Genomic DNA, 22,713 nt, shown 5'->3' with positions numbered 1-22,713 from the left:
AACATTACATCAGGTGAATATTAGCCAATAATGATTTCAATTTTTGGAAATAGTGTCCACATTCATAACAGTTATACTATTAATAATAATAGTAGTCATTTTGGGTTATATGCAATGACAGAAAATATCCTCTTTAACAACTGCAAACTCATCTTTAAAATTCAGGATCAATTTGAAAAGAATAAAATAAACCATTTGCAAAAAAAATCGTCAAAATCGACATACCAAGGAATTAGGGAAGACTCTAAACTTTTGTCAGGGTGTTTTTGTTTTGGATGTCCGAATTTGAGTTTGGAGAAAGCAATCACAAAGAATCTAATTGTCTGCTATTGAGATAGATGAAACTGAAGCCGAAAACATCTTCTTCTTGGAGAAAACTAAGGCATCACCATTATTTGACTGATTCGTGAATTAAGTTATTGATATAAGTGAAGGAATAATCATTTATGAGAACACATTATTAGTTATTGTCCTACGTAAGATATCACATGAGCAAAACCTAAAAAAAAGGTCATAAAGACTGAATGTATACATAAACAAGTTATTTTGCAACAAAAACAAGTTAAAAGACTTATTTAAAAAAAAAAAAAACTAAACATGTACAAATTGAAAACTATGTTACCCTTATAGGTGATTTTCCCAACAATTAATTGATACTCAAGTTTTCTATAATATCAAATAAATATATTAACATATATATCCAATCAAACTATTACAAGAGGAATCACATCATCTTCATGTTTTTTTTCCTTTTTATCTATTCATCTTCACCAAACAAAAAGATGTGACATTACATATATAAAGCCTGATTTTTAATAAGATGTGTAAAACTTGCATTTCTTAAAAACATTATATGGTTACTCATTAACAAATACATATACAACAAAACCACTGCCTTCAAGATTTATCAATCATCTAATAAAAATGCTGCCCTTTCGTAAATTAATTTGTTCCTATTTAACATACAAATTTATAGGACCTAAACTAATCTTACAACCGAATCCCTCAAACAATCTTCAGGTTTTGGTTTGATCTTAACAGGTTTACCAAGCTTAGACTTATCTTCCATTTTTGCAATATCACGAGCCTTGTCACAAACAGGAAATCCCTTATCATCCCATGATTCCAAAATTACCCCTGACCCCACACAAACCTCTTCTTCATAAAAAGCTGCAAATTGGCCAGCTGCCAGACCCTGATCATCTTCGGGTAATTGAACAGTGCCAATGTTTTCAACACCATCTTTTTCTATATGCAAACTGCAATCATAGAAAACCGGGCCATGTCGAACCTATAAAAAACTTGTAAATGTCACTTTTTCTATTAAGTCTTTCTTTCTGCATTAAGTCATGTCTAAAAAAGAATCAGTCTATCAAGGTTTACCTTGCATCTTAAGTGGTTCAGGTTGTGAGGAAGAGATCCACTGATCCATCTAAAGGATCCAACACGAAATGATCGCCTTCTTTTATCAACGGAATAATAATTTCTTGATACAAAAACCACGTTGTTTTTTACATCTTTCTCAACAACATACCTGCATGGAAACATGTATTTTTATAAATCTTTACAGATTTTTACATAATAAAAAGGGTGAAAGAATTGGAGTAGGAAATTACCATGGTCCTCCTGCAAGACCCAAACCTTGGCGTTGACCAATTGTGTAAAACCAAAAGCCCCTATGGCTTCCTACAAAATCCCCTGTTTCAGCTTCCAATAGTATACCTTCTTTTTCACCAATATGTCTTCCAACAAATTCACTGAACTTAATCTGTATAATTACATAAATCCCCACTTGAATATATATATATATATATATATATATATATATATATATATATATATATATATATAATTATATCATCTCCAAAGTTGGGATTTTTGTTAGCAAACATACCTTCCCAAGAAAGCATATTCCCTGTGAATCCTTTCTATCTTGGTTAGGCAAATCAAATTTTCGGGCAAGCCTTCGGAATTCATCCTGATGATTTAATAGGAAAATTAATCGATATTGAAATAGTAAATTCATAAATTCTGTTTTTTATAGAGCAAACTTACTTTTGGAATACATCCAAGAGGAAGCACTAGTCTTTTAAGCTGAGCTTGTGAGAGATATGAAAGAAAGTAGGTCTGATCCTTCAGCTGAAAATCCAAGATTTATCTATCGCTGAGTGACAGTGAGTAACGAAAAAAGGGAAAAGTAAATAAGTAGCAAATCTTTACCATATCCTTTGAGAGCTGAAGAAATGAAAGCTCATTGGTTTCATCTGTAATGGGGTGAATAACTTTTGCATAATGTCCAGAAGCAACAAAGTCAAAATCCATGTTACTGATGGCATCCATGAACGCACCGAATTTGATTCTTGTATTGCAAAGAACATCAGGGTTAGGCGTACGACCACATTTATACTCATCAATAAGGTAAGATACATGCAGCATTATAAGCAATAAGTTCCACTGATGATGATGAATGTGAGAAAATGCATTAAGAGGGGTGTGACTTACCACTTTGTCCCAATATTCATCTGTCAGATGTACAATTTCCAGTGGTACATCAACCTGAAGCAGATTTGTAAAAAAAAATGTTGATATGTTTCCTTCAATACTAATTTATACGATTAATCAAACTTGGAAGAAACAAAGAAAAAGATCACATAATCAGGGATTTGAGTGATAGCACCGAGAACTTCATTTGTTAAAGCAGGGAAGTGTTTTTGAGCCTTCAAATCCAGTTAAGCACTAACAGAAATCTGAAGATAAAATGAGATCGATAATATGAAGGTGAAGAAAGCAACCTGATTGCAAACAGCTTTTGCGTACTTCAAATCTTCTTCCCATGGGCATTCAGACCAAAAGTTCTCGAAATCTTCCTAAGAACGAATTCAGTACCAGAACTAGCTAAGGTATTATAGGTCTCAAACTTCAAAAATGCCAAAAGACAAACAGAAAGCTAAAAGTAAAACGGAAATACGAAAGTAAGAAACCGATAAGAGAGGGGATTTTTGTTCATTTTCGATGTCAAATTATTGAATTGGAGCATCTTTACCATTCGAAAAGAGATAGCAAACTTGCAAATACTTACAGTTTGAAGTTGAAGATAGCCAACAAAATTAGGTTTATATTCGAAACCAGACATTATGGTCATAAACCTGAATGGGTTTATTCGTATATGCAATGTAATGTGCAATCAAAAGAAAAGCTTACGCACTTGGAACCAGATTTTAAGGTAGAAAGCGGTGCAGGAGTGTCCGGCTGCGTGTAGGAGGCGAAGTGCGACACTGCTATCAACGCCACCACTGAGAAGAACAGCAATTTTGAGAGGGCGTTTGCTATTGGGCATTGAGCAAGACAAGTAACTGTTGTCCAAATCAGAAATTGTGTCGTTCGAAATTCGGGGAACTGCTGTAGATGATAGAGAACGAGGTGTGTTGATGGATAAGATCGTTCTAACAGCTCGAGGGTAGCTTTGTCGAATTATTAACCGCAGGGGTTTGTGAATCGTGTGTGAGACGAAAGCCTTGAAGGGTAAAGAGTACAGCTTGGTGGTGGGGTGAAACAGAGCGACCATTGTTGTTCTGAGCATCGTTTCATCGAGCGTTTGCGCATAGTTGGATGACGTTGTGCGCGTGAAAATAATAAATTAGAATGAACTATTTACATTTTCACCCCTATACTTTAAATTTCCTGTCACTTTTACATTAGACATAAACAGTTAAACACTACTACTAACCCAATAGAAAGCCCAAGCCCATACTCTACTTCTTCATCTTTTCTTGTATGAAATCAACTCAGTTGCTTAATTTAATAGTATAATGCAAAACATGTTTAATGAAAAAATTTCATTTAAAGTCGTATTATAAACTTTTCAAGAAATAATGATACATTTTAAATCAATTAGAGATATTATGCTACTTTTGAACTTTAACCCTTTTATTTTTTATTTTTAAATTTGTTATATGCTTTTTATCCAATAATACACATAATCATTTATCATTAACAAAATAGTTGTATTTTTTATATGTTTTCCTCGTAAGAGTATGCCCGACAAGATTAAACAAAAGTTAAAGATGCACCATCAAATATTAATTTCCAAAAATAGTAAACAACAAAGCAAACACACATTTGAGGAACACACCTACACGGCTTACATTCATAATGAACTACAACAACTATAGGATGTTATAATTATACCATATTCTTTTCTTAAATATATTGAATCGTTAGTATAGTATAATAAACGATCCTAATTAAATAAGACATTTAGGTATGACAAATAAGGGTTAATGATTTAAAAGGTAATATTTTTGTTTTCTGTTCAATATATATATATATATATATATATATATATATATATATATATATATATATATATATAGAGAGAGAGAGAGAGAGAGAGAGAGAGAGATAGAGAGATAGAGAGAGAGGACGGTTCACTTGAGATTAAAAAAAAAGTAGAGATCTTGAGATTCAACTTGAACAATATATTTTTCATTTGTCACTCTAACGCTCCAGCGTACCGGCAGCAGCATGATTATGACAGTTGGTGGCAGAAAAGGTGGTGGAGACAGAAGTGACGGATGTGACAGTGGTGGGGTCGGCTGGTGTCAGAGGTGGTGGTGGTGGTGGCGGTTGTGGTGGTGGGGATGGTGGCGGAGGAGAAATAAACGGACGATGCTATATAATCATTTATGATTATAACATGCATGTCGCGCCGGTATACCGGAGGGTTAGAGCGGCAGTCTTGAAATATGTGGCTTATGTTGAATCTCAAGATCTCTATTTTACTTTTTATCTCAGCGGAATATATATATATATATATATATATATATATATATATATATATATATATATATATATATATAACCTGTAACAACCGGTAATATACTAATATTATCTTTTTTGAATACGTGAAATAATTTCAATGGTCAAATATGAACAAAAAACAGTTATGCTCAAATATGAACATAAAACAAAGTATGATACATTTTAAGTCGTTAACGTTATGTTTTGTTTTGATTTGGTCATCTAACTTTTTTTTTGTACAGTTGGTCATTAATATTAACTAACTGATTTCAATTACATCACTTATAGACATTAACGGGTTGGACCGGTTTCTTAGCTGAATTGAAATTTAAATAAATTAGACAAAAAAAATTTAAAAGTCACGTAAGTAATTCCATGTATCATTAAATGTGATATATCCGCGTTAAAAAGGTTGTCTTCTTCGTTCTCATTCCATTAACCAAAGGCTACGAGAATAACTAAAATTTTGAAGTTCTTTATCGAACAAACTCAAGAAGCAGCTAAACAGTAGCAATGTAACCTTGAACACTAGTGAGTTTTATTCTATAGTGGAACTGAACTATGAAGGAATATTTCTTCAACATCCATTCTCTTATAATCATGGTGTGAAATTTACCTTTAAGAGGCTCAAAACCTGGATAAACTCCGCACTTAGATAGGCTTGACACTTAGGTGCTGTTTGTTTTTTCTGAAGCAAAATGTCTACAGTTTGCGGATCACATCTGTAGACATCTGCAGTAGAAGAGGTGGACCAAACGTCTGCAGTCTGAAAAAAGAAGACTGTTTTTTTAACATCTGCGGGCTACTAAAATAAACTGAAATCTAAATAAACTGATTTTTTTAAACTTCAAAGTGATTTTTTAATATTTTTATGACTTTGTTATAAATAATTAACGAATCTAGATCAACTTTTATGTATTATTGTATAAAAAATAAAAATAAAAATGGTATGAATTAACGTATATATTTGATAAAAACCAACAACTCTGGTTGCAAAGTTATAACTAAACATTATAATTAGTGATCAAAGAATTTGATAAATAAATGGATGGAAATAAACTTCGATTTATTAAATCCATTAAAACGTACCATAAATATTTTCTCGAGAAATTGACGATACTGTATTAAATAATGTTTTACAAAATTTGGCAAAAAAAATATAAGAATATATTATGATTTTTTTTTCATATTTATATAAACAACTTGAACGACTATTATTGTAATAAATCTTTATTTATAAATTTGTCAAAAATATCATGTTTGTATTGTCGAACGTTTTTTTTAAGTTTTGTAATTTTTTTTTTCAAATTGTTTATCATTAATAAAGTTGGAAAAAATTTAAATTAAAAAAAAAATTTAAAAATAAAGATATATATGTTTTTTTAGGCTAGAAGAGGTCGGAAGATGTTAGAAGACTCTGGTCCACATCTGCGCCAAGAAGAGGGCGCGCAGACATTTTTAGGTCTGCAGTCTTCAAAAAAACAAACAGTCTGCAAAGGCTAATGTCTGCGCGTGGTCTGCGCGGCGCAGACAGAAGAGGTCACGCAGATCTGCAAACAAAAAACAAACACTACCTTAGATATACCCAACACTTTCCAACACTTAGATACATGCAACACGCTAAAATAGCAACGTACTTCAACTTACATATGCCTTAGTTCTTTGTTTTGGAAGGTTTCCTTAGTGATTCAGTAACCTCCGGTTACACAATTCAAGGTCACAAATGAACATCCTTTGATGGCATCTTCATACTTACATGTCAAATATCTTAGCCTCAAATAACAGATGTTACAAACATATATTTTCAAAACTTTTATACTTTAAATTCAACATAGTTTTGATAGCGTGCGTGGTTATATATGATTAGTATTTTTTGTTTTGCGGTGTTAACTTTTATATAAAATAGTGAGAGCATGAAAAGTAGGCACCATGATGCATCAAGGCTGCCATCACCTCTCACATTCAATAAGATATCATAACCTAAGATAAATATATTTCTTACAAATGTAATTTATGAACAACCCACAAAATTAGGTCACAGATTACGTGTAAATTATCAACTCACGCATTGCTTACCATTATTTTAAATTTATTATGTTAATCTATATAGTATACAGCTTTGTGGCCTTGTCAATATGCATTTCATATTTCTTCGAAGAGAGAAAAAAAAGTACGATATATTGTTCTCAATAAATAAAGCTGATAAAGACACAAAACCAAAGACATCTCCAAAATAATCCCACCAACTCTTGTTTTGGCATCCACCTCATCAACCAGATTCCCATTATACAAAAGCAAACAAATTGCACTATATAATAATAAAGCAGTATGCAGCACAAAACTTAATATTTTAATACTTCTTTTATACACATATTAAAAGATAAATGAGATAAGACTGAAATAAGAAATAATTATAAATAAAGGCAAATCCTTCCAAGACCAGTAAAATAACGAATAATAACTTATAGTTCATGCACGAAAGTGAAGTACGTTGTTTTAAATTTATCAATTAGTTTTACCAAAGAGGATAATATTTTGTAAAGCTTAATGGATTGACCTAAAATACTTTTTATTCAAAACTTTATTATAAATTAATAAGTCAAATGTAATTATAAATTTTATATTATCATAATAAAACATATGAAGGTATTATAAATTCAAAATACACTTTGAACGATATCGACCCATTTGTCATTTTCTTTTTACCTATATATATTTTTTAATTTAAATTGTTTAACGCAAGATAAAGAAATATAACTAAAAATGCTCAACATTGTTTATCCAAAATTGTGTCATTCATGACTGTATTTTTTTATAACTTATTACTATTTTTTTAATAAGCGCTCAACTCATTAGAGTGTATAAGTTATTTAGTTTTTTTAGTGCATTTTTTATGACTTATTACTATTTTTTTTAATAAGTGATCAACCCATTGGAGTGTATAATTTATTTAGTTTTTTTTGTTTTTTTTATATTGAATGATCAATATATTATGTTGGTTTGAATATCTAACCTTTGTCTTTAATAATGTCATATCACCCTTTCAATTATATTAAAATTTTGGAATATATTTTATTTTTCTTATATTTAGTTATTCTATTAAATATCATACATGACAAATATAATACACATATATTACAAATCATAATTAATTTTAATACAAATCATAGCAAATACATTAATACTTATAGTAAATTTTAATATATATATATATATATATATATATATATATATATGAGGGGGTTTTATAAAATATTTTAATAGTTGGGATAAATTAGTTAAATTAATTAAAAATTAAAAAAAATTAAAAAAAAAAACTATAGAAAAAATTAACTATTGAACGATGTTATTTAATTTGAAGTCAAAATTAAAGGAATAATAATGTGCTATTTATTTTAAGTTATATTTATAATGTAGGTTAACTATTTAGATGCTAAAGTTTTTCAATTCTTTATTTGTGACAAAAATAATGCCAATAAATTAAAAGTAAGAATATTAAATTACGAGATATGAAGGTATTGGAAGATTGATGTTGATCTGTTGATTTGTGATTGTACATCATCAAAAACAACCAAACTACCAAATTCAATCACTTTCTGTCCCAACAATAATTTCTTTTCTTTTAACCAAATGGAACACATCATCAACCCTATCCTACCATCACGAAAACGACGCCACTTTAGTAGAACTATAAAAAATAGATCCCGATAAACAAGATAAAATACAATGAATTCCAACATTAATCGTCTATTATATATGTTATAAGGCACAAAGTACAATTATTTCATTGAAAAATTAGTTCACTACATACATGCCCTTTGACAACGAAACGAAGTGCAACGAAACAAAGTGTAAACTTAAAAGACGATCAATTTGTATTTATGTTTATGTTTAAAAATATGTGTAACAATACAAAGAATTCAACTGAATTCCATGAAATCTTGGGTCTTTGAAAGCAAAAGTCAAATCTTTGAGAAAAGAATTTCCAAACTCTTGATTTTTTTTTTTTTTTTTTCATGTGGAACAACAAAAAAGTTAATAATAAATAGATAAATGAAATTACCTTTCACTCCTTGGCTTGCTCCAGTTTGACTTTGACCGATGCATGCTAGGCAACAATCTGATCAAGCTGCATGTTTTCAAGCCATGCTCCCAAAGCTGTATGATCGTTCTTTTCAGTCTCCGGTGGTTCCACCGCAGCAACCGGCGGTGGTGGTTCCTTCACCAGAGACTGGACCCATGAAACATCAGGCTCAGTGACCTGCAACCTTCTCGCCGGAGCTTGTTCACCTCCGTTCACCGACCAGTCCACCTTTTTCGCATAATCCCATTTCGAAAACTGTGGGCTAAAAGGGGGCAAGTGAGGTTGCTGTTGCTCCATTCCCCTAGGCGAACCCCAATACTCATAACCCTTTGGCGAAAACGTGTTCACCGGCGAGAAAAGGTTCACCGCCGCCTGCTGCCGCTGATGCATTTCAAGGTCAAGAAGCAGCTTAAGCTCCTCCGCGTGAACATCTCTAGCGTTAAATGACAATCTCAGTCGGCTTGCCTGAAGATTGCCACCGTGCAGCTGCAACATAGGTGGTGGAGAAAACGGCGGTGACATGGTGGAGGCGGCAGCCGGAGAACTTCGTGGTGAGGGCATGGCGGAACCTGTAGAAACATACAGCGGACGGAGTTCTTCAGGCGTATGAGCAAAAAAACAGACCCTTCGAGCACAAAAGGTTCCATCTTTACAGAGACGAGTTCTGTATTGAGCAGGGTGAAGCCAGCATTCAAAAACTCCATGAGCGAACTCACAGAGATCGCCACGTCGACACTGTCCTTTCTTGAAATCAGGGCATGGAACACAGCTGTAATGGATTTTTCTCGGGTCACGTCTTCTTGCACTTTCACCCGGATGAATAAACGGGCATTCAGTCCAATCATGCGAATAAGCTCGTGAACATGGCCGAATCTTGAACGCAAACATTCGAAACTCGTCGGTTGAATAAGCATCGCTTTTTAAATCAGGAAAAAACGGGTCAATTGGGTATTCCTTTTTCTCATTTGATTTGAAACAAGTCAAATCATCTTCTTGTTCAACACAAAATCCATCATTTTTAAGCAATTTTTCAAGTGAAATCTTCAGGTTTGGTAGATTTGGAGGAACGAGAAGAACGTCAACAGGACGACGACCATCGGCGTCGACTAATTCAGGGTCGGCGCCGGAAATTAACAAAATCTTGATGACGTCAAAAGCGTTAGAAGAACCACCGGAAACAGCACAGTGAAGAGCGGTTGTTTTATCGAGGCCACAAGAACTATTTACATCGACCTCTGTAAAAGAAAGTATTAACTTTACAACATCAAGACTACCATAAGTTGCAGCGATCATCAATGGAGTTCTGTGCTCCATTAACATACGTTTTGAGCTTCTTTGACGCCCATACCAGAATCCCACTTCGTTAATGGCGGAAGGAATACGAGTGATTGATTGCTTAAATCCGTCTACGTCATTATTAGCGGCTAGCTCGAGCAAATTGGAGAAAGATGAATCGGGTCGGATAATTTTTATTGAATCATTCATATCTTCGAACAGGGAAGCAGATGGAGTTTTGAAGGTTAACTGATCGACATGCTTCTTCAAGAATCGTAGAAAACAATCTGAGTTCATAAATCATAATCGAATTAGAATCATAAACTTTAAAGGGTCTTAATCTAAAAAAAATGCTATATAATTTTTTTATCTTATATAGTTGTTATTCCCTGCATCTGTACCCCGATTAGAAAGAGAATTCTATCATGGCATTTGGCAAAACAAATCAAACTTTTAAAAGTAAAATCAAGGAATGAACAGCTGTATTGTTTAATTAGAATAAAGAATACAAACTACAAGAATAGCTCACCAGAAATATGTATATGGGGTTTGGAAGATCAATGAAATGTATGCAAATCATGGGTATTTATAAAGAAACGATAACAACAAATTCTACACAGATATGGTATTAGAAATCAAGAAAATAAAATTTTCAAAGATTTTCCAATACAATCGCCTCCCTGACATATCCCAGATATGAAATTATTAAATTAATGTGGAATGTTCTAGACGTTACTCTTTGGTTAAAACCTCATGCCCTAAAAAGGTAAGACAGAAATACCTTCATCTTCACATAAGATCTCAAAAACAGAAACACCACAGTAGAAAGGTGAAACTAGAGACAAAATTCCGAAGCAACCGTATATAGTTTTTCCAACTTTACCAAAAACTAAAAAGAAAAAAGAAGAAGAAGAAATCGCTCGAGAAAATGGAAACCCAATCACTGATTTGAATGATGAAATAAATCGGTTTCTACTGTTAAATGAGCGTAAGTTTTGTACGTTTTGAGAATTTTCTTACCATTTTCTTGTTAAATTTTGGTCGGGAAATGGTCGGAGTAGAGTTTGAAGGGAAAGTTAAGAGGCGGCAGACGGCGGAGATGGTGGCGGGGGTACAGTATTGTGTGGAGTAGGTGGGTTATGGTGACCGGGAAAACCGGTGGACCCGCGGGAGCGTCTTCTTCGTTTCCTTGCTTTCTTTATGGAGTTCTGTTTCGTTGAAGGAAAGTGAAATCCTATCCGGCTTTTAACAGCGTTTACAATTTAAACCCCTATTTAACTTCCAAATGAGACCTTTGGAGTTGTTGTAAACTTGTAATAGATGTTTAAGACCCAAAAGAAGAGAAACGTTTGCATGTTTGTTATTTTCAGATAAATCCCTACAGTTTGCAGTTTTATTTTCCTAAATTTTAGTTTTGAGTATATTTTTTATTTTGGATTTGGTCCCTTCCAAAAATAAAATGACTATTATGCCTTTAATATATTTATTTTTCCTTTTTTTTAACTATTTTATCATAATTAAATATAGAAAGTGCTCTCTCTCTCTCTCTCTCTCTCTCTCTCTCTCTCTCTCTCTCTCTCTCTCTCTCTCTCTCTCTCTCTCTCCACAATGACACATACATAAAGAACAAACCTATCACCATTTCACTGTATTTCAAGTAGAATTCATTATATATAAGCTATAATTTATTATTATCTCTAAATTTCATCATCTCCATCATAATCTCGTCTCTTAAAGCAAAAGCTACTCCATCGATGGAGCAACAACCTAACTTTTGCATCTTTATAACCAAAAAATTGCGTCATCAGTCCACTGATGGTGCAAATACGAGATAAAAGGCTTTTTCTCTGGTGAGTAGTGGGATTCCCTAGCGAGGTAAATCGGTGGTTGTTGGTTGGTGGACGGAGACGGTGTCTTATGTTACGAGCATTTATTAAAACTCGTCCAGTATGTCTTGTGTTTGAAGACAACCGCCCTGTGTTTGAACACAAAGAATATCTTAAAAGATTAATTGGCCTCATTTTTGCCCCATCACTGTAAAGTCTTAGACAAAACCTTGATGACAATAATTTATGTTGGTTTAGCATAACCATTGGCATTGGTAAGTATAAGTTTTCATCCATCTTTGTCAACATTTCCATTCGAGTTTGAAACAACTACTCCAAGATTCTCCCATGTCAAATAGGCTTCATCCCTTATTTCTTCATCACACTTGTAACATTCGGATTCCTTGAGGTATTTTTATTTTATTTATGTAATTTAAATTGTTGAGTCTGAGTTGCCACGGTGTGGCATATCTGGAATGTTTGCGGGTATTAAGTTGGTTCCCACGGCGTGGCAACATGTTGGCCACGACGTGGCGACCATCTGATGAGAAAACCCTAATTCTCAACTATTTAAAGGGAAATATGGGCTAAGGCTTGTTTACCCTCAGCATCCATCACTCTCAAACCTCATAATCCTAACCCCTAATTCCTTTTGGTGATCTTTGAGTTCCTATGGGTGATTCTTAAGCTCTTTTTGGTGTTTCGGTGCATTTTGAAGGAAGTAGAGGAAGGTTTGGAGCAAGAAGTCAGCAAGCTACACTCCCCAATCTTTGAAAGCACCTTGCTAAACCATTTATAAGGTTTCTTGATCTAATATTTTAATTTCTTCTTGGTGAATCTAAGGTTATTTTGCATGTTAGAACCCTTTGGTGGATTTCGAGTGAAGCTAAGAGATAAAGTTTGCAACTTTATGATTTATCTAAGTCCCAAGATCATTATATCTTATAGGTCTAGTGTAACACCATGTTCCAAGTCGTTTCATAATTCGGGGTCGTGACCTGAAGATCAATTATCATAAGGCTTCGGGATTTAGGAAAATAGAGGATTACCCTTTTTGGTTGAGGGTAATGTAGATTATGTGACCTAAGAGTTCGGTTTGTGCTTTGGAGCCCAAGGGTATAATGGTAAAAAGGCGATGGTTCGGGCCTTTCATGAATTTAGGATTTAAGTTCAGAAGGTTTTAAGGTGAAGGGGAATTTAAATGAGTATAGAGCTTCTCGTTACCTTTCCGTGAATATAAGGATCATCAAAATCGAAGTTATAACGAAGAAGTTATGGCCTTCGTAAGTTAGAATGGTTAAGGGCTTGTCGAGTACGTTGGGCGTACTTGGTTGTGATGGGTTTTGCGCATTCTAACACTCCTAAGTGTACATGCAACCCTAAATACCTTGGATCTATGTTTTCTCTATTATACATGCAATTATGAACTTTCCAAGGTATTACCCTATCTAGCATACAATACTTGATTCTTGGGTAATCAAATGGATAGAATACATACCTTTGTTTGATGTAGCTTGTCTCCATGAAGCTTGAGTGCCTAGTGCCCCAGGTGTGACACCTCAAATGGTTCACACAACACCAAATGCACATGGAATGACTTGAGAGAAATGGAACACTCCTTGAAATCGTCTAGCCCTCATATTCACACATTAGTGCCAATTTTGTGAGCCAATGACCCCTTTATATATTATGGAGGATTAGGGTTACATCCATGTAAACCCTAATACCCATGACCTTTCATTTACATAGGATCCATGGGTTAAAAGCTCCATGGACCATCCATGAAAGCTTAGCCCAACCTAAATGAACTTGGCCCATTCCATATATATAAGAGTCCATATTTAATTAGTTCTTTTTGATCACTTAATTAATTCTAAATTAATTCTTGATCAATACTAATTAAATAATATGATTCCATATTAATATATTAGAACTTATAATATATTAATATAAATCATAAATATACTATTCTCAAAAGACTATCCATATAAATTGTGCCGGTGAAGTGCAACCCAAATGGACCATGCCGGGTCGGGTCAAGTACATACCAAATATAGTTATGGACTTAGACATTAATCCAACAGTCTCCCACTTGGATAAGTCTAAAACTATTATTGAGTATGACTTCAAAACCTAACTGGCAATCGTAGCTCTTAAAGCCGCTGTCGAACTCTGACCTTGTCAATGACTTGTCCATTAGATAAGGGATCATATATTCCTCCATTCTAGATATCATATGGACTGAGACATGGATTATAATCATTCTCTCTGTCCATTTGTTGTTTCCCGATTTTCGATTTATGATGACTGACTGATTGAACAAATCAAATCAGTCCTGGCTTGGCCAAGCACTCACATGTGTCATCGCTAAATCATCGAGGGGCCCACAGATATCGCTTTTATCCCGAAGGTAAAAGGAATGGATAAACTTCGACTCATATGGCTTGTTCTACTACTTGTTGAATCATACACAAAGGCACGTTTTATAACATCGAGTTACCAAATGCGTTTTCGTGCAATCAATGTATAACCAACTCATAGTAACAACTCATATCTCTAGGTTTGAAGAATATAAGATATTATCGTCTCATGATCACTCGTGATAAAATCCATGAAGTGATTCAAATGAGCGCGGGTTGAATCCAATACTCATAACTTATGAGCACTCATGTGTGTTGTAGCACCACTTTGTCCACCAACTTGGACCTCTACAAACCAACCCATGACAGTCTTGATTCATATCTACTTCCAACATATGACCGACTGTGGATGGTTTGAATAACTTAATCATTCAGGAAGAGCGACTTAGTTATTCTGGAAGTCAAAACATGCAAAGTGAAACACAAGAATAAATGAATCAAATATGGTATCAAACCCTATGAATATAAATAAACACTTTTATTTATCACCATACTGATTACTCATTATTCATTGTTTCGGTTTTATCAACTTTATACTTGAATTAAAAACACTAGTTGTCCCATGCTCCAAGCATGTACACTATGTTTTTCTTAAACAATAGCTTTGCCATACACCAAGTATGCACTCTATGTTTGTCTATGATCCTTACTTTGTGAAATAAACCAATTTAACATAATTTCAATGATTCTAATTTCACACTCCCAAATCCTTATCGAAAAATGTGAGAATTTCAAATTCCTATCATTTATCGAAATCTGTTTAGATTTTAAACTTATATGCACTGACTCTCCTGTAATGAATATGTACAAAATCACAAAGACTTGTCAACAGTCATTATAAGGTATTCCAATGGAGATCAACTCCATGGAAACTAAGTCTCATATTCAAAGTACATTGCTTTGGACATGCTTCTTGCATTAAGTTTTCTAATCTTACACAGATAACTTCCACCTATGGAGACAACTCCATATTCTCATTTTGACTATCACTTCTGAATAAGAGATGCCTCTTTTCAGAATATGTCAATATGGTCCTTCCAAAATTAGCATTATACTTCCAACTGTCCCTGAGCAACCAATCTTTGGTAAACCTCAGATTGTCCTCGGCAATTGCTTAATCATTTTAGTCATATCCAATTCTAGACCTTTTTCCCTTCTTAATGCCTCTGGGCATTTGGAAAAATTTAGAAATGACAAATATTATAGCACATGCAATCAATCCTGTACCCAAAGCAAATGGTACACGATTCATGATGTCTCACATAAAGACATGATTCTAGACCAGTCTTTTGCTACAATATTTTTATTTGCCATGTTTTCAAAATTTGACTATGAAGAGGGATGCCGTAATCATAATCGAATTTTGAGAACTCAATATATAGAATTTCCTTAAGTTGAACCAATCCAACATGAAATTCATATATATATTCTTGACTAAAGATGATTAAGGTCTCAATCTAAGCCTTTAGAACTGAAATGAAGTATATCCTCTCCCTTAATTATAGCAAAACAACTTTTTCAATCCCTGCAGCCTCACGAATTGAAACTTTTGTTTTCTATAATTAACATTGCTAACTTGCAATCCTAACAATAATTATCATGCTCCCACTAACATGATGATTATTAGCATAACACTTATGCTCCCACTAGCTTTGACATGTACTCAGAAATCAGGTGGACTTCTAGAAATCAATACTTTATTGACTTTCTTACCAAAGTTCAGATTTCTGATACGAGATGCTTTGATAAAACTTTATCAAAATCATACACCTTTCCTTAGATAGCATGCATGTGTGTCTAAACCGTTTCAGAACTATGAAAAGGGATGTCGTAATCATGGTCTCAATCGTTTAGACCTTTTGCCATCTGCTTCAAATCTACTTGGTGGAAGTGTTTCCTCACCATCATTTTCATGAATCGGAGAGACACCTTATAACCCTTAGATTTTATGGTGTATTTGTTCTTATCCATGTGAATCGTCAAAACCATAGTCACAAGACAAGGATAATGACAAATCCAAACTCATATGGACCGAACTTATGCAATCTTAACTTCTTGCCACCTGGTAGTACAGGGCCTGCCATTGCTTCCAAGTTGTTATGCAACCAATTGAGAACTTTCAGAACTCCTATGCAAAGCCAACTTTAACTGGAATGGGCACAGAATATGTCAACACGATAGGTTATAAACCTCAAGTCGTGAGCTAGTGAAAAACCTCAGGTTTTATTCTTGATTAGTTCTTGAAATTCTTTTTAGGATCTTTAAGACTCCCACTATCCTCTTGACATATAAGACTATCTTGCCAAATATTCAAGAGATAGTGCGGATTCTTTATCAAGACAAACACTTCACACAATTGGCCTTAGTTGGTCTTTGTTTTATCCAAAACATCACAACTTACCAATTTCAAATGTACAAGAGTAGGACACTTTTACTCTTACATTTGACAAGTGTTTTAAACCTTTCTTTAAGATATGTCACTCAAGTTACAAACTTGGAGTATGACTCTAAGAATTGTTTTGGAACGAAGTATGACTCATCTTCCTGATCTAACCATTTCAACAATTCATGACTCCTCTTCTTAGTCATAAGAATGCACTAAGATGACCTTTAGTGGACTAATTGTGATATGATTTCTAAATCATTAAGATGATCACAAACATGATACTAAAGTACTCTCCCATCTTTTCAGATTTGAGAAACTTTTATCTTTCTGCCTAATTTGATTCTTCCCATTCGTTCTGCCATACATTGAGACTTTTCCAATGTTTCAGAATTATACTTAAACTTGTAAGTATAACCATATTTACTAAACTTTAGTAAATCAAATAGTCTTAACGAGCTTTGTGGTGGACATGACCAGTGCACAAGAATGAGTACTCGATCCCTTTAGTCCATCACTTGACTAACACATCCATGTGAACAAGTAATTAGTCTTGATTTTCCAATGCTTGAAAGTTCTCATTCATCATACTATTCAACTTGCATGATTCCAAGTTTCGGTCCAATTGAAACTTGGGTGATGAGGAACTTTCCTGATTTGGTAAATTTAGACACTACCACAAATGAAAGAATCAAATCCATTTTCCAATATTGTTGTCAGTGGAATCATATAAGCAACAATTTTCCACAAATGCCATTGTAAGGATACTTCAAATAAACAAAATTAAACAATTTTCTTTTATTTTAAAACTTTGCGGAAAAACTTATCCTTACAATCCACATGGAAAATTGTTGTTATCTATTCCTTAGCAATATTTCATAACTTCTTAAGCAACTGCTCAAAATTCTGATGCGATTGAAATCCACCTTCGCGATCAGAATCAGCATATACTTCCTTTAAGATTTCTCTCTATTCTTTGATTCTTAAAACATCAACATGTGACCCAGTCACATCATGTAATGAGGATCTCAGAATAGAACTTAACAGAGTTAGATAATGGGCTCTACCTGATGTAGAGTCAAACTTATTGACTTTAACATCCTTAGGTAAATTTGGCAGCTTTGCAATCAACGCCCCTTCCTTTGGCAAAATAAACATATGGACCCTTTGGTAATGGGACTATCTCAGACTTAGCCTTTCTCTTTACCATTTGGTCAACCGGGTTGACTATGGCCAATCCCTTTCCATTGGGAAGAGAATGCTTTTTTCTGGATTTCCAGTGTCACCATTGTCACTGTCCATAAAGTTTTTGGGAAGTTGATCTTCTAATCAAATTTGCTTCACTATCGTTCCAAATCATTGCTGATTCAGCAACACCAAGCAAATAGATATGATCATTAAGGTTCATGTCATAGTCTGTATCATAGTAGTCCCAAAGGAACTCACTATGTGACTTAGAAAGTGATTGAACATCCAACTTTCTCAAGACTTTGAAACCCAACTCTCCCGGCTTGTCAATATGTGACTTCATCTCTAAGATGTGATCACACATAGACCTTGCTTGCCATTAGGGCTTGAGTGACCTTGAACTTGTGGGTTAGGGAGAATAATGGGAGGAGGTGGAGGAAGTAAAGTTCCAAGAGATTTGGGAAGATCATAGATGTCTGAACTAGACATCTTTTAGGAGATATTCAAGATAGTTGATCTAAAGTCCTTAATATAACACCCAATATGAAATATTAAGGCTAGGATCCAACAACCTATTTATAACTGGAAGAGGGATGCCGTAATCCGAGTTATAAAATAGTTGAAGGTAGGTAAATGACGATTTACCAATTTCCACCATGAAAAACGAAATAATGTAATTAGGTTTTTAATTGGATTTGAAACTGCTAGATCTTTTGAGATTCATTGAACTTTTCAATGGCATGTTTCAATCTCGAGTGTGCCCTTCAGGTTTTGTGACTGGGATGCCGAGGATCACAAAACAAGGTGTGAAGTAACCATGCAAATATACTTGGTACCCTTAATATTTACCCCTCGATCGATGTGCCGGTTAACCACACGAGCTCCACCGCTACTATGATAAATATTAAGTTACCCTTTGCCTACTTTGTTAAATCCAGGTTAGTGTGCCGGTTAACCACACACGCTCCACTAACGGTTTAAACAAAGTGCAAAGTGTAATTTCATGGATTAGCACCTTATTCACATTTTCCTAAGTAACTAAGATTGGGAATTTATAAGTGTTTAGTTACTTAGTATTTATCATTAATACTTTTAATGAAGGGAGAATTATAGTCCTTGTCCTACCCGTTCGGCTAACGACCCTCCACCAGTCAAGGAAGCGGTGGATGAGAGTGGACACCCATTAAACTGCCATTTTATAGGCAGTAACCTTATACCCCCCTTATAGACCGGCTTCGTGAATGAGGCCTACTAACGGTAAGACTGACTTGCTCTTATACATATATTTATTATTAACTTATAATACTATAAAGTATAAGGGTTGAATTTTAACTTTTAAAATTCTAAGGGCTAACTTGGAATTAAAGTATTCATGGGGAAAACTTTACAAATTCCAAAACTTGAGGGCAAGTTTTGAAAATATTCAAAACTAATTAATTCCATAACTTATGTGTTTAAAGTAGTTTTAATTAAAAAAAAAAACTCTTCAAGTTCCATAACTTGAGGACAAGTTATGGAAGACTTTAAACTAATAAAAGAATGTAACTTTTCTTTATTTTTGTAACTTATGGAACTAATTAAGGTTACACATTTTATCATTTAATGAAGTGACTCTTGAACCTCCATAACTTAAGGACAAGTTATGGAGTCATAAAACCATTTAATGAGGACAAGACTCTTCATTTTTGTAACCATTGCCAACTTTTTATGAGTTTTATGAAACTTAAATGTGACTTTTCATATAACTTGAGGACAAGTTACAAAAACACATTTTAGAATCAACTCTTAGATTAAAATGGATTGAAAACACATAATTAATTAACTTTTCTATTAATCTAATAAAATCATATGAACAAAGATAATTCACATCAAATTTTTTTTTCAAGTAATTAGCATAACTTTTAAACTAATACAATTCGATTTTTCAGCTAATTTTGCAAGTATAACAAGAAAACAAGCCTTGGCTCTGATACCACTGATGGGTTTTGCGCATTCTAACACTCCTAAGTGTACATGCAACCCTAAATACCTTGGATCTATGTTTTCTCTATGATACATGCAATTATGAACTTTCCAAGGTATTACCCTATCTAGCATACAATACTTGATACTTGGGTAATCAAATGGATAGAATACATACCTTTGTTTGATGTAGCTTGTCTCCATGAAGCTTGAGTGCCTAGTGCCCCAAGTGTGACACCTCAAATGGTTCACACAACACCAAATGCACATGGAATGACTTGAGAGAAATGGAACACTCCTTGAAATCGTCTAGCCCTCATATTCACACATTAGTGCCAATTTTGTGAGCCAAGGACCCCTTTATATATTATGGAGGATTAGGGTTACATCCATGTAAACCCTAATACCCATGACCTTTCATTTACATAGGATCCATGGGTTAAAAGCTCCATGGACCATCCATGAAAGCTTAGCCCAACCTAAATGAACTTGGCCCATTCCATATATATAAGAGTCCATATTTAATTAGTTCTTTTTGATCACTTAATTAATTCTAAATTAATTCTTGATCAATACTAATTAAATAATATGATTCCATATTAATATATTAGAACTTATAATATATTAATATAAATCATAAATATACTATTCTCAAAAGACTATCCATATAAATTATACCGGTGAAGTGCAACCCAAATGGACCATGCCGGGTCGGGTCAAGTACATACCAAATATAGTTATGGACTTAGACATTAATCCAACAGGTTGTGCTGATCGTGAAGACTCTTTCGCATACGTTGGGCGTACCAGATGTACGTTGGACGTACGCGACCCGGACTTAAACCTAACTTAGGGTATTGGACCCTATTTAAAGGCCTTAACTCATTTCCAACCCCTCTTATCTTCAGCCACCATCCCCTCTAACCCTAAATTTGAAACCTTAGCCTCTTGTGTGAATTTCAAGCCTTGGTGTGATTTTTAGTGTGCTTTGGAAAAGAAGGAGATCTTGTAAGAGGCATTGCTTGGCTTGAAGCTTGTGGATCCAAGCTCTAATCATCTTTATCAGCCTTAAGGAGGTATAAAGTCTTAACCTTGTTGATTCCTTGCTTAGATCTGGGTTAGTTAGGTTTGTTGGGCATATTTTGGTCCCATGAGTTGATTATAGTGAGTAAAAGCTACTTTATAAGATTTGGGTGGTAACATCCAAAAGTCAGAGTAAAATTCTCAATTTTTCAAAACCAATCCAAAGACCATAATTGTTTACAAAACATTGTTTCCAAGAGTAATAATCAAAATCAGAGTATCCCAAAATCCAAAATCATAAAATCAAGAGGATGTGCACGATCATGACTTTGCTTTCCCACGATCGTATGAAGTACCTGAAACAATAAACTGAAACTGTAAGCCAAACCATAGTGAGTTCCCCCAAAGTACCACACACAACCAAACAGATATAACGTAACATATAAATATTGCATGCTGGTTCCACAACCTACCGATTAGATTACCCTAGCACACAACCTCCTGGTTGGATTGCCCTGGCCCAAAACCTCCCGGTTGCCTTTCTATACGTATTGCATATTGGGTCCTCAACCTCCCGGTTGGACTACCCTGGCCTACAGCCTCCCGATTGGATTGCCTTGGCCCACAACCTCCCGATTGGCTTTCCATACGTATTGCATATTCGGTCCTCCACCTCCCGGTTGGACTACCCTGGCCCACAACTTCCCGATTGGATTACCCTGGCCCACAACCTCCCGGTTGGATTGCCCTGGGTTTGTTGACTGACCGCACAAAGCAGTGCAATCTCAACCCAACCACACTAGGTCAACATATACATAACAAATAACATGAATTCAGCAACCAAATAATCATATAACCAGTCAACCGACTAACAGGAAGATCTACAGATCACTACCGCATCACAACATCCTAAATACCAGGATACAAATCAACATGTCACTACTTCATCAACATCCTATATACCAAATACATAGTCTAGTGGGCCGACATTGGTGCCTTCGACCCATAAGTACAATGAGGAAAGCTCACCTCTTAGTCTGAAAAGATAGCTGAGCAGAACACTGCTCCGAAAATTAGCTTTACCAGTCACTTATACGTCGAATAGTGACGAAAATCAATCACAACTCAAAATACCCGAAATACCCCTAGGTCAAACTTGGTCAAAATATGGTCAAGGTCAAATGTTAAAAGGTTAACCAAGTTGACTCGGGTTGAGTACGCCCAACGTACTCAACATGTACTTAGCATACTCAAGATCCAAACCGGGTTCCCAAAGGAGTACGCGCGACATGCTTAGAAGTACGCCGAGCGTACTCGGCCAAATGGTGACTTTCCCATTAAGTGCTTATTTCATTAAGTCCTTTCGTCCAAATGCAGATCTAGCCCCCAAATATCGTTCCAAACAATAAAGTTTCCATCTTTATTAGTTTGCATGTCTAGAAAATGCCCAACACCAAAACCCTAACTTGTCTTAAGCTCTCTAGCATTTGCATGGAAGGGAATAAGGGACCAAGGTTACACTTTTATGACTCTAGACACTACAACATGTCCAAAAGGACAACCCATTCGTTCTAGAGCATGTCATACTCAAGAACACCATAATTTGGGGACAAAAAGCACATAATAGCATCATACAAGCTAAATCTAACAAAATAAGCATCAAGGTATAAACTTTATACCTTTTGGATATGGAGAAGGGTGCAAAACTTCCAGATCCAAGGTTGCTTCAAGCTCCCAAGATGTTCTTATTTC

At 34.6% G+C, this 22,713-nt stretch overlaps 1 protein-coding gene and 1 pseudogene across 5 annotated transcripts; both read right to left on the bottom strand.

Moving 5' to 3' along the window:
* Positions 1-836: 836 nt before the first annotated feature.
* LOC145160771 (tRNA (5-methylaminomethyl-2-thiouridylate)-methyltransferase) lies at positions 837-4,266 on the bottom strand. Its single transcript, XM_079080092.1, has 9 exons — positions 3,206-4,266; positions 2,793-2,867; positions 2,503-2,556; positions 2,221-2,454; positions 2,056-2,139; positions 1,895-1,978; positions 1,617-1,768; positions 1,384-1,534; positions 837-1,291 (listed from the first exon to the last, which is right to left on the bottom strand). The coding sequence occupies exons 1-9, from the start codon at positions 3,578-3,580 to the stop codon at positions 980-982; spliced, it is 1,521 nt and encodes a 506-aa protein (XP_078936218.1). The 5' UTR covers positions 3,581-4,266; the 3' UTR covers positions 837-979.
* Positions 4,267-5,151: 885 nt separating this feature from the next.
* LOC145160770 (zinc finger CCCH domain-containing protein 30 pseudogene) lies at positions 5,152-11,469 on the bottom strand (annotated as a pseudogene). Of its 4 annotated transcripts, none has more exons than XR_013738230.1 (3): positions 11,180-11,469; positions 8,864-10,446; positions 5,152-5,566 (listed from the first exon to the last, which is right to left on the bottom strand). The product of XR_013738230.1 is annotated as a zinc finger CCCH domain-containing protein 30 pseudogene, transcript variant X2 (transcript). The 4 variants fall into 4 exon arrangements; XR_013738231.1 differs by lacking the exon at positions 5,152-5,566 and adding an exon at positions 6,060-6,350; XR_013738229.1 differs by lacking the exon at positions 5,152-5,566 and having other exon boundaries at positions 8,511-10,446; positions 11,180-11,468.
* Between the last annotated feature and the right edge of the window lie 11,244 nt (positions 11,470-22,713).

This window comes from Lactuca virosa, chromosome 2, assembly GCF_052849685.1.
Source record: "Lactuca virosa cultivar CGN04683 chromosome 2, Lactuca_virosa_CGN04683_v6, whole genome shotgun sequence".
In the NCBI taxonomy this organism is placed as follows: domain Eukaryota; kingdom Viridiplantae; phylum Streptophyta; class Magnoliopsida; order Asterales; family Asteraceae; genus Lactuca; species Lactuca virosa.
This window is presented reverse-complemented; position numbering and strand designations above follow the sequence as displayed.

What these genes read in the sequence shown, in the direction of transcription:
- LOC145160771 (XM_079080092.1), bottom strand. Translation starts at nt 3,580, where the DNA reads ATGCTCAGAACAACAATGGTCGCTCTGTTTCACCCCACCACCAAGCTG. An exon ending in CAAAAGCTGTTTGCAATCAG is followed by an intron (nt 2,557 to 2,792) that starts GTTGCTTTCTTC and finishes AATCTGCTTCAG; the next exon opens with GTTGATGTACCACTGGAAAT. An exon ending in ATGAATATTGGGACAAAGTG is followed by an intron (nt 2,455 to 2,502) that starts GTAAGTCACACC and finishes CATCATCATCAG; the next exon opens with TGGAACTTATTGCTTATAAT.